This window comes from Salmo salar, chromosome ssa13, assembly GCF_905237065.1.
Source record: "Salmo salar chromosome ssa13, Ssal_v3.1, whole genome shotgun sequence".
Classification (NCBI taxonomy): domain Eukaryota; kingdom Metazoa; phylum Chordata; class Actinopteri; order Salmoniformes; family Salmonidae; genus Salmo; species Salmo salar.
The window spans coordinates 91,705,164-91,717,682 of NC_059454.1; the positions used below are offsets into that span (position 1 = coordinate 91,705,164).

A 12,519-nucleotide genomic window follows, 5' to 3' on the forward strand; every position below is an offset into this window, starting at 1 on the left:
CAGCCGATTTCTCACCCCCGTGGGGACATAGATGCGTTCTGGAGGGCAGGTAGCAGAAGCAGTTTCCCTTTCCAGAGCCTGACGATGGCCACATCTACGTCCCAAAACATGGGAAGATACAAAAGAACAAACACGGGAAGCGTACTGAACGTGAGGGACAACCAATAACACCTAAAGACTGATGACAAATGAGGGCTAAATAAAGGGGGAGTAATCAGGGTATTGATAAAGTCCAGTTGTGCCTAATGATGGGGCGCAGGTGTGCGTAATGATGGGTTGCTAGGACCGGTGGTTAGTAAACCGGCGACGTTGAGTGCCGAAGCAGTGGAGCGGGAGTAGACGTGACAATGCGTTCGTAATATTTATCAATGAACTTCTCTGTCCTTATATGTTTTTTAGGGTTATTATCCAGTTTGAATGTTATTGCCCACGAGCAAATGGATCAGTGTAGTGCTACTATTTGGTCCGTTTTAGAGATAATGAATATTGCGATTTCTCATGAGGCATTCTGCACCTCCATCTTTAGTCCGCCATCTGCTAAATAGTTAACCAAATAGATACCCGGACAATTTCAAATGACTTTTTTTGTCTGCCTTATAAAGTAATTGTCTTTTGGCTGGGTGACTGGTTTCTGGGACTGATTACACTGTAATACTGCATTGTCCAAGTTTCAATATTAAAAACCTTTGTGCTCCTTGATGATACTGCAAAGTGTTATAATAATAATTGTACCAATTTCCATTTTCTCACCAAAATTACAATTGTTACAGTTAATATATGACATAAAAATTCATACCAAAATAATGCATAAAAAATATATATTGAAAATAGGTTTTTAAATATGTGGTCAGGAGGTGTAACTATATTCATCATCAGGGAACTAAAGGGGATTACAGCGAATGGCACTTTTTGTTATTCTTCACAATCCCTATTCCCTACGAACAAGAGTCAACACCTCAAAATAATCAGACTGAAACAGTTCATTCAAGTGCCTCTCGACAGCTATGGCATAGTCAGGAAAGTATTTTAGGACTGCCAGTTCTCGCCCTTGAACAAGTCTGCCGAGCAAGATAAGACCACAGAGCACTGATTTCCTTAGAGTGAGATCCCATGTCTCAGTCTCCACCTCTCTTCCTGTTTCTCAATGCACAACTGACGGAGCTCACAAATGTTCTTTATAGATCACAGAATGTCAGAGAATCCCCCAGACACAAGACATTGTTGTAGGACTCAGATCACTTTCCACTTTGTATGCAAAGCTGTCTTCATACATGGTTACAAATGGGAAGATAAGCACCTCATATAAAGAGATGAGGTCTCTGACTACTGTAAATCTGAAAATTAATTAGCTATTAAATTTGATACAATGTTAACATTTGACAGAGACCCATAACCCTCTGTATGACAGCAATGCTCCCCATCAGCTGATTTACACATAATACCTAACACACAGTTGAACACACACTGGACTCTAATTGGGCTATAATAGAGTTCATACATAGGGTGTGTTCGTAAATTCCATCTGGCTATCTAATCCGATTTCAGAGCACTCTCTTCTGAGTGTGCCAGAATGCAGAATAACTGATGAATTTAGGAACGCTCAACATCCATCGGAAATTACCGGTGTTAGTAAACATCTGCAAAAAAAGCGTAGTTAAATAATTGCCAGCAGCACATTGACGTGTTCTCTCATTTTATGTCTGGAAGTAGATAGCAAGCTAGCTAACTTTAGCCAGTTAGTTTGGGTGCTTGACTGCCGTTGTGAGGTCAGAATGCTCAGAGCAACCCTACTCCTTGGTTAGAGCGTCCAGTGTGCTCACTAAATGCTCAGAGAGCGAAACGCTCTGAATTTTCAAACAGACAATCTGACAAAGCTCTGTATTTACGAATGCCCAGAGTGCACTCTGAGCGCTCTCTTACACTCCAGTGTGAATTTACGAACGTACCCACAATAGAAAGAATCATTAGAATTATATTTCATTGAGCAAGCGTTGCTATAAACAAAGTGGCATGGCATTGTTTGAAGAATGTTTGAACAAATTAGAACACTGTAGCATACAGTGCTGTTCTCATCAAATACTGTTACCCTACTGTATGTAGGTGGGTCAATTCCTAGAATGGGGAATCCAATGCTAAATGTGGATATATGGTAAGCAGTGGTGTCCTCGTGGACCAGCTGTTTAAATTAGTACCAGGAAGGCTTTTCCCACAGTGTTGAATCTACAGGGTCCCAGAATAGTGTGAACTATAAGAGGGTTTCCATCACCTCTTACTGTGTAGAGTCCACCTCTGGTATATAGCGATATAGGATCTTAATTTGATCACTCTTTTGTTGCTGAGGATTTTCCTGCACTGCAGGAAATGCAGATGAGCTTCGTGATTTACATAGATTCACTGAAAACCCACACTAAAACACGGTTATATTAACAGTATTGCACTTTTCATTTAGCCTACTTTTAACCTGCTGATAGCCTAACCACCGATCAAGCAACATTATGGACTAAACATTCAAATCCTGTTGCTGCAGGATTATTTTGCTGTAACAATATAGGTCAAATTAAGTTCCTAAATCTGTAGCAGACAGCTTGTACTGCAATTCCCTTGGCACATCAGAAGAAGCAGAGTTTCCTGTAAAGTCTGTAAAGCTGAATAGATAACCCGGGATGAGTTATTTGTTCAAGCTGAATTATTTAAAATGTCATAACAAAGATCAAGTCATGACTGGAGATTGTGATAATTTCTTGGAGAGCTCCCGGCTCACAGTAAGCTATCTGAAGAGGAGGGATCTCTAGAACCCCCCCCCCCTCTCTCTCTCTCTCTCTCTCTCTCTCACTCTCTCTCTCTCTCTCACTCTCTCACTCTCTCTCAGCCGCAGTCTCACTGAATGCAGAACCAATGTCACAGTGCCAATTCAGCTATATTATGATAAAAAGACAAGCCTTTTGAAAGAGAGAGAATTCTCATGAAATGGATGAGCAGGTCGCTTAAAATTGAATATCTGACACCAGCTTCAGCAAATACAATTGTCAGTCAGTTGGAACCAGACAGTCTTGTGGTTTTTCATTTTTGTTTGATTGTTGTCAGTCATTTGTTGGGAAAGCATTGGGACAGTGCAGAATAGAGCTATATCCCCCATACAAGACCTACCTGCAGAGTGAGACAGACAAGCAGAAAAAACTGTCCTCCTCAGAGAGGGAAACTATGGTCCTGAGGCACTGGGGAGGAATAGGGCTCAGGCTCATAGGTGACCTTTTGTTCAGGGGGAACGGTGCAGACAGACCCCTGTAGAGATCCCCTTTCGGGGCTGGGCTCACTACACCAGAGATGATTTCTTTCTGCACTACAGAGCAGATTGACTGAGGAGATTTTAATACGCATCTAGATTGGAATCTTTTAAAATGACTACCAGGTGGAAATGAAGGAATTGACTTATATCTTCAATAATGGAACGTTGTTCGGTGTGTGTTCAGGGTCCTGCCGCTGCTCAGGAATGTCAGCAATTCTATAGACCAGATGTGTATTGTGAGCATAAATAATGATAGTCGATGTGAGACTTCAGCTCCAGTCAAATATCTGCAGTTGTGCAATTACTTTGAAGAAAATGGACATGCGCAGGCGACGAGCTAGGCTTTGTAGTATTCAATTCTCAAAGCAACACATCATGAATTTAACTCATTTGTAAACTAACTGTGGATTTTTAAACTAACTGTGGGAAACTAAACTTTTGACTGACTTTGAAGAAGTTCTGAACATGTAAAATAAATTATATGCCAAGGGAGCTAAGGTTTTAAAGTATAACTCTTCTTGGAATAGGAGCAATTTGGTGGCCATAACCTTGACATTAAATCAAGGACTAAGACTTAAAACTACGACCTTCAGTTTATTAGGCCAGTTTATTAGGTACACCCCCCGTTCACGAAAATGGTTCGCTCCTACAGACAGTGAGTCACGTGGCCGTGGCTTGCTATATAAAGCAGGCATACGGGCATCGAAGCATTCAGTTACTGTTCGATTGAACGTTAGAATGGGCAAAACAAGGGGCCTAAGTGACTTTGAATGTGGTATGATCGTCGGTGCCAGGCGCGCCGGTTCCAGTATCTCAGAAACGGCCAGCCTCCTGGGCTTTTCATGCATGACAGTGTCTAGGGTTTTCACGAGAATGGTGCGACAAACAAAAAACATCAAGTCAGCGGCAGTCCTGAGGGCGAAAACAGCTCGTTGATGAGAGACTTCGAAGGAGAATGGCAAGATTCGTGCAAGCTAACAGGTGTGCCACAAACAGGTAAATAATGGGCGCAGTACAACAGTGGTGTACAGAACGACATCTCGGAATGCACAACTCATTGGTCTTAGTCATGGATTGGCTACTACAGCAGACGACCACACAGGGTTCCAGTCCTATCAGCTAAAGACATGAAGAAGTGGCACCAGTGGGCACGCAATCACCAACACTGGACAATTGAGGAGTGGCAAACATTGCCTGGTCTGACGAATCTCAGTTCCTGTTGTGTCATGCTGACAGCAGAGTCAGGATTTGGCGTAAGCAGCATGAGTCAACAGCCCCATCCAGGCTGGTGTACAGGCTGATGGCAGTGGTATGGTCCCTTGATACCAACCGAGCAACACAGCATATCTGTAGCTGTTCTGGAGGCAAAGAGGGGTCTGACCTTTATTTAACTAAGCAACTCAGTTAAGAACAAACTCTTATTTACAATGACAGCCTACCCTGGCCAAACCCTAACAACTGTACGCTGCCCTATAGGACTCCCAATCACAGTCAGTTGTGATACAGCCTGGAATTGAACCAGGGTCTGTAGTGACACCTTTAGCACTGAGATGCAATGCCTTAGACCACTGTGCCACTCATGAGCCCTAAATGGAGGGGTGTACTAAATGGGTGTACTTAATAAACTGGCCAATGAGTGTATATCAACAGTAAGAGTTGGCACTATATGAGCTAAAGATAATTGTTCAATCACACCCATTGATCAGGTGGAAGTAAGACATGTGTTGCTATTATAATAATATCATAAGCCATTTAGTAGACACTTTTCTCTAAAGCGGCTTGTGTTTTACATGGGTGATGCCAGGAATCAAACCCACTACCCTGGCATTGCAAGCACCATGCTCTACCAACTGAGCTACAGAGGACCATTATGAGGCATTGAGAGGGGCAGAAAGATGTCTGATGGCCAGGTCAATGTGACCTCATCTCTCTGTCAGAGCTGATGGGATGTCAATCTGACACAAGCAGTGAATTGAAATCGGAAGGGATACCATGAGAGGGAGAAGGAGGGGGATCTCTCTTTCACCGAAACAATAAAATAAAAAGGTGATACCCTGACAGCAGATCAAACAACCAGAGCCACGCTGGAGGGAGATGAAGTATAAGTAACAAACATCCGCCTAGCTGTCCCCTTCCCAGAGAACACACTTAACAATGGCTGGAGGACTGTCAGAGGACTGTCAACACAGCTGAAGAAGATGTAAGAGTTATTGATCCACACATCATATTGTTAGAACTGAGTATCTCTATGTGTGTTTATTATGGATCCCCATTACTTCCTGCCAAAGCAGCAGCTACTCTTCCTGGGGTCCAGCAAAGTTAAGGCAGTTTATACAATTTGAAAACATTACAATGCATCCACAGATTTCACAACACACTGTGTGTCCTCAGGCCCCTACTCCACCACTACCACATATCTACAGTTCTAAATCCATGTGTATGTATAGTGCGTATGTTATTTTTTTAAAAATATTTTTTATTTATTTCACCTTTATTTAACCAGGTAAGCTAGTTGAGAACAAGTTCTCATTTACAACTGCGACCTGGCCAAGATAAAGCAAAGCAGTGCGACAGAAATAACAACACAGAGTTACATGGAATAAACAAGCGTACAATTATTGTGTCTGTGTGTGTGTGCGTGCGTGCGTGCGTGTGTGTGTGTGTGTGTGTGTGTGTGTATGCACGTGTCTGTGCCAATGTTTGTGTTGCTTCACAGTCCCCGCTGTTCCATAAGGTGTTTTTTTAATCTTTTTTTAAATCAAATTTTACTGCTTGCGTCAGTTACTTGATGTGGAATAGAGTTCCATGTAGTCATGGCTCTATGTAATACTGTGTGCCTCCCATAGTCTGTTCTGGACTTGGGGACTGTGAAGAGACCTCTTGTGGCATGTCTTGTGGGCTATGCATGGGTGTCTGAGCTGTGTGCCAGTAGTTTAGACAGACAGCTCGGTGCATTCAACATGTCACTACCTCTCATAAATAAAAGTAGTGATGAAGTCAATCTTTCCTCCACTTTCAGCCAGGAGAGATTGACATGCATATTATTAATATTAGCTCTTTGTGTACATCCAAGGACCAGCCGTGCTGCCCTGTTCTGAGCCAATTGCAATTTTCCTAAGTCCTTTTTTGTGGCACCTGACCACACGACTGAACAGTAGTCAAGGTGCGACAAAACTAGGGCCTGTAGGACCTGCCTTGTTGATAGTGTTGTTAAGAAGGCAGAGCTGCGCTTTATTATAGACAGACTTCTCCCCATCTTAGCTACTACTGCATCAATATGTTTTGACCATGACAGTTTACAACCTAGGGTTACTCCAAGCAGTTTAGTCATCTCAACTTGCTCAATTTCCACATTATTTATTACAAGGCTGAGTTGAGGTTTAGGGTTTGGTGAGTGTTTTGTTCCAAATACAATGCTTTAAGTTTTAGAAATATCATTGGATGTGGTGAAAACCTAATTATTATCAGAAACAGTTTAATACATTGAGGCCCTGGTATTTGTATCAACATTCCTAATACTGCCAAGATTAGAGACATCCATGAAACTATTTGGTACGGAAAGAGATAACCTTATTAGTCTCCATTATACATAGGATGTGAAGGCTGAACAACTTTCTCATTCATTTGACAGTTATAGAAATCATTAATCATGATTTCCTTTGATGTGCTTTCTGGGAAACATAGCAGTTATAACAGCACTCACTGTAATTGTATTGTGTGATTTGTCTTGATCCTGCTGTTGTGTCCCAGAGCAGTAGGGTCAGTCTGACCCTGGCCACAGATTAGACACAGGGAAAAATCTATTTTCAGCCCTCAGTACACCAAAGAGGTTCCGATATGCCTTTTATCAATTGCATTTAACAGAAGGTTAACACATGCACACAAGTGCTCAAATTATTCATCAGTCATTTGAGTGTAGGTGTAACGACCGTCGTCACAATGAGACCAAGGTGCAGCGGAGGATGTGTTCATCATAAAGGATTTAATGATCGAATGAACACTATACAAAAGAAACCCAAAAAACGACTAGCAACAGTTCTGTCAGGAACACACTAAACAGAAAACATTCACCCACAAACCCCAAAGGAAAAACAGGCTGCCTATGTATGACTCTCAATCAGCAACGATCTACAACTGTTCCTGATTGAGAGCCATACACGGCCGAAACAAATTAAACCACCAACATAGAAAATGTACATAGAACGTCCACCCATGTCACACCCTGGCCTAACCAAAAACAGAGGAAAAAACCCTCTCTATGGCCAGGGCGTTACAGTAGGCTAGTTGGTTTGCATGCTATTTCTATTACAATTCTCCTGTCAAAAAATGAAGTTGTGTTTTTTTACAGATAATTACTTCACTAGCATATTGTAATTCAGATGGCATACATATAACAATACAATATGTATTAGATACTTTTGTATGTGATGTGAGTACAAACAAGCCATAGTGAAATCTGCAAATCCTTTGGACTTTGCCTCAACTCACTAAATATAAATGTCCTATGGCCACTCAGCTACTGTACCATTGATGTAGGATCCATTCAATTGCTATACCGTTTAAGTAACAGCCTCCTTGGATTATACATTCAGCAGGGGAATATAAAAACCAGTTCCTCGAAACACATTATCCACTTAATTTGTCATTTTCAAACCCCTTGAGTCTTGTTACAATTTGGTAAGTGCAATATTTAAAGCCTCTTTGTCACTGGAAGGACTATTCACCATCAAATGTGGATTTAAAGTGGCATTTGCATGGATTATGCGCAGGTTGAGTTTAGTGTTTGAAATTCATTTAAGGTGAAAGGAAAGCTGTATACCTCATTTGAGCACAGTATTATTGAAGTTTGAAGTGCTGAAATCTTATGACTGTATGCATAATATGCTCAGTTTGTACTAGTTGATTCTGATCTGTTGTCTTTTACCGAGCCTGGAAAGATGGCACAAAACCTCAGTGGTGATATACTGTATCTAAGTAAACTCCAGGTCAAGGATATTACAAACTTTATCCAAACAAACATATAAAGCCCCTTACCATATTGATGAGCATTTTGTTTATTTGCCACCCTCCAGATCTGGAATGGAAACTATTCCATAATCCCTAGCTACTGCTATTAGGCTTGTAGCCTCTCCTCTTGTTCTACAGTATTCTGTTTGAAGTGAATAAGATACAGTTGGCATCACAGATGTAAAATGTCAGACCCTCTGCTGTTTGATGCAAACAAACACTCATGGATTTAAAACCCTACAAATTCAGCTGAGCAATGCAAATATCAGCCAACTAGCTGCAATAAGATATGAACATAATACCACATATTTCTAAGTCAGCATTATTTACGTGAACATAACGCCACATGACTCTGAGTCTGAGCATTATTAACACATCAAATCAAACTGTATTTGTCACATGCGCCGAATACAACAAGTGTAGACCGTGAAATGTTTACTTACAAGCCCTTAACCAACAGTGCAGTTCAAGAAGAGTTAAGTAAATATTTACCAAATAAACAAAAGTAAAAAAATAACACAATAAAATAACAATAACGAGGCTATATACAGGGGGTACCGGTACCGAGTCAATGTGCTGGGGTACAGGTTAGAGGTAATTTGTACTTGTAGGTAGGGGTGAAGTGACTATGCAGTTCTCTATGAGTGGTTTGAGAGGTCAGGACAGTTCTGTTGTGTGGTGGGGAAATGTGAACTACAAATTATCAGTGCATTAGAAATAGAATATAAGACTAGTCTCAACCCTTCTACCCTCCATTTCCCCACAGAGATCCGCGAGGCCTTCAAGGTGTTTGACAGAGATGGAAACGGCTACATCTCAAAGCAGGAGTTGGGGGTGGCGATGCGGTCGCTGGGATACATGCCTAATGAGGTGGAGCTGGAGATTATTATCCAAAGGCTGGACATTGATGGTGAGTTACAAACATACGCAATATGAAATGAGGTTTACTGGGATAATTCAAGATAAACCATTACATGTGTAAAAGTGTCTGGCTGAAGAAACTATTTACTAAATATCCACTCTCCTGTCCCTGCAGGTGATGGCCAGGTTGACTTTGACGAATTTGTTGCACTGCTTGGACCAAAACTTATTGCTGCTGGGATGCCTGATAAGTTCCATGGGGCGAACTTTGACTCTGTATTTTGGAAGGTAAAGTATCACTAGTATCACTATCAAAAGCCTCATCTATGCAGTCTCATTCTCTTCTTTCTTTTTCAGAGTTAATTATGGCTTAATATTTCCTCATCAGAGTGAGATGATTTTCCTGAGGGCTTTTAAAGCTTTTGTAATAATAAACCACAGTCAGTCTAATTAGAATTACCACAAAAACATGATAGGAGCAAAATGAGTCATTAAAGAGAGGCCAATTCCACTGTGGTTATGAAATCACGTATTATTTTCCTAATTGCCATTGCAATCGTTCCCCTGAGATTCAAATGTCTATTCAATTTTTCCATGAGAGAGAGTATTCCAGAGCAATGTTCAGAGAATTGATACAAACACTTTATTAGTTGCTTTATTGTTTAAATTCTTCATCACTCCGTGATGACTGGATCATGACATTGGATGTCATAATAGTCAGGGGGCTGTTCATGATTTTAAACTTCATAACAGTAATTCACATCAGAAGAGGCTGGTAGGATGAGCTATAGGAAGACGGGCTCATTGAATGGCTGGAATGGAAAAAATGGAACACAATCAAACATGTGTTTGATGTATTTGATACAGATCCATTCATTCCATTCCAGACATTACAATGAGCCTGTCCTCCTATAGCTCATCCCACCAGCCTCCTCTGATTTACATCCACGTGTCTGTGTAGAGATAGAAACCCTTGCACCTCTTATAATTGTCTAACATAGAAATGCTCCCCTGTGTAACCTTGCTCAAACATTAATATGCAGACAGACACCTGTAGTTGTGGTCAGTAACCAAGTTTCCATCCAACCTTTTTATGCGAGTAAAGTACATGTCGGATAAAAAATGTCACAACAGGCCTATTGGAAACAGAAAACTTGTCAGGAAATGTCCAAATGTTGACAAAACAAGGGTGGTAACTTCACAGGGTGGTGAATGTGGAAGTGGATGAGCTTAATGCTCCTTTCCAATAAATATTGAGGGTCTTATTCTGGTGACATGATGATCGTTGCTTGACTGCTGTTTGACACATAAAAAATATTGTCGCTCTTATCCATAATAATCTCATCATGTAGACTAGCCTAGCCGCCCTGTATCTGTTGTTGGCTAGATCGCGGGTAGCAAGACCAGAGTAGGCACATGTGCTATTTAACGCAACAGTGTTTGTGATAAAACTATTGGTAGTGTGGAAAATGTTTGACACGATATATCAACATTTTTATTCAGTACCTGGAAACGTAACTTTTTTGGTGTGCATTACCTCATCACACACTGATCGTTATCCGCAACAAGTACCTTTGGTGGAAACACACCACTGGTGGAACATTTGCATATTTTTTTATGTGCATTTGTGAATAATCGCATGAAAATCTGTGGCCTGTTGGATGGAAACCTAGCTAGTGTTTGTGTCTGGTGCTATCCCCCAGTGTGACATGTCGAAGCTAACGGTAGATGAGCTGAAGAGGCTGCTGTATGACACGTTCTGTGACCACCTCACCATGAAAGACATCGAGAACATCATCATGACCGAAGAGAGCCACCTGGACAACCAAGTGTGCCAAGTGGACATTGACAGTAAGAGCTTCAGCCAGCACAATCTTGTTTAACACATTGCTGATAAATACAGCTATGCAATATTTCTAATGAGCAAAATTCATGCTACCGTCTTACGAAGGCTTGTAATCGATGAAGTGCAATGTATTGTGTACTGTTTTCCTGATAGATTTCTCTCTGTCATTGTCTCTCTATTTTTCTCTCTCTCTTCACAGCGAGCCCGACACAACAGGTGAAGCACACATGTGTGCGGAAGAGTCTGATTTGTGCTTTTGCCTTTGCATTTATCATCAGTGTAATGCTTATTGCAGCTAACCAGATGCTCCGTAGAGGTATGAAGTAGAAAGTCCTTCACTGCCAGAGGGGAAAATAGTTTTCTTCATTGTCCTTTCACACTCAATCCAGTGACTAAGCAGAGACAAATTTAACTGAAAAAAATAACCAAAATGACATGGATTTTCTTTGATCCAGAGACATACACTGAGTGCACAAAACATTAAGGACACCTTCGTAATATTAAGTTGCACCCCCAGAGCAGCCTCAATTTATTGAGACATGGACTCTACAAGGTGTCAAAAGCGTTCCACAGGGATGCTGGCCTATGTTGACTCCAATGCTTTTCACAGTTGTGTCAAGTTGGGTGGATGTCCTTTGGGTGGTGGACCATTCTTGATACACACGGGAAACTATTGATTGTGAAAAACCCAGTAGCGTTGCAGTTCTTGACACAAACCGGTGCACCTGACCCCCACTACCATACCCAGTTCAAAGGCACTTAAATATTTTGTCTTGCCCATTCACCCTCTGAATGGCATACACACAATCCATGTCTCAATTGTCTCAAGGCTAAAAGATCCTTCTTTAACCTGTCTCCTCCCCTTCATCTACACTGATTGAAGTGGATTTAACAGGTGACATCAATAAGGGATTATTGTTTTCACCTGGGATTCACCTGGTCAGTCAGTCATGGAAGAGCAGGTGTCCTTATGTTTTGTACATTCAATTACCATTCTGTCCTGAGATCCATTTCGAGCCAGAGCATAGACCGAACCCCGTTACTAAAACCGTCAACTGGACGAATGGGCATTCAGTGATGTAAAGTAACTAGTTTTAAGTTTCAAATTGTATTGGTCGTAGGTACAGGATACACATGGTATACACCGTCCAACGAAATGCTAACTTGCAGGTTCCTTCTCGACAAGACAACAACAATAAGAAATAATAAAAGATAAGAATACGAACATAAAGTAAATGGCTCAGTAGAATATAATATATTTTTTTGCATAAGTATAATACAGGAAGGCACAATTTATAGTCCAATATTTACACATGTATCAGAGGAAGGGGGGATTGGAGGGCAAGTGTTTAAATTGTGTAGTATTAGGAATAGTAAATAAGAGTCTGGTAGCAGCAGTTGTGATGTGTGTGTAGCATGTGTGTGTGTGTGTGTGTGTGTGTGTGTGTGTGTGTGTGTGTTCTAAGGTGCGGAGAGTCAGTGCAGATGGTCAGTCCAGTTAAACTGTTCAGCAGTTTGA

At 41.2% G+C, this 12,519-nt stretch overlaps 1 protein-coding gene across 1 annotated transcript in view; it reads left to right on the top strand.

Moving 5' to 3' along the window:
- Positions 1-11,611, top strand: part of LOC106568261 (calcium-binding protein 7) — a 29,152-nt gene extending 17,541 nt beyond the window's left edge. The window contains exons 2-5 of the mRNA XM_014138432.2: positions 9,060-9,203; positions 9,330-9,442; positions 10,858-11,005; positions 11,200-11,611. Of these exons, the coding sequence (XP_013993907.1) occupies positions 9,060-9,203; positions 9,330-9,442; positions 10,858-11,005; positions 11,200-11,327 (533 nt within the window). The 3' untranslated portion in view covers positions 11,328-11,611. The remainder of the gene's footprint in view (positions 1-9,059; positions 9,204-9,329; positions 9,443-10,857; positions 11,006-11,199) is intronic.
- Positions 11,612-12,519: the final 908 nt, after the last annotated feature.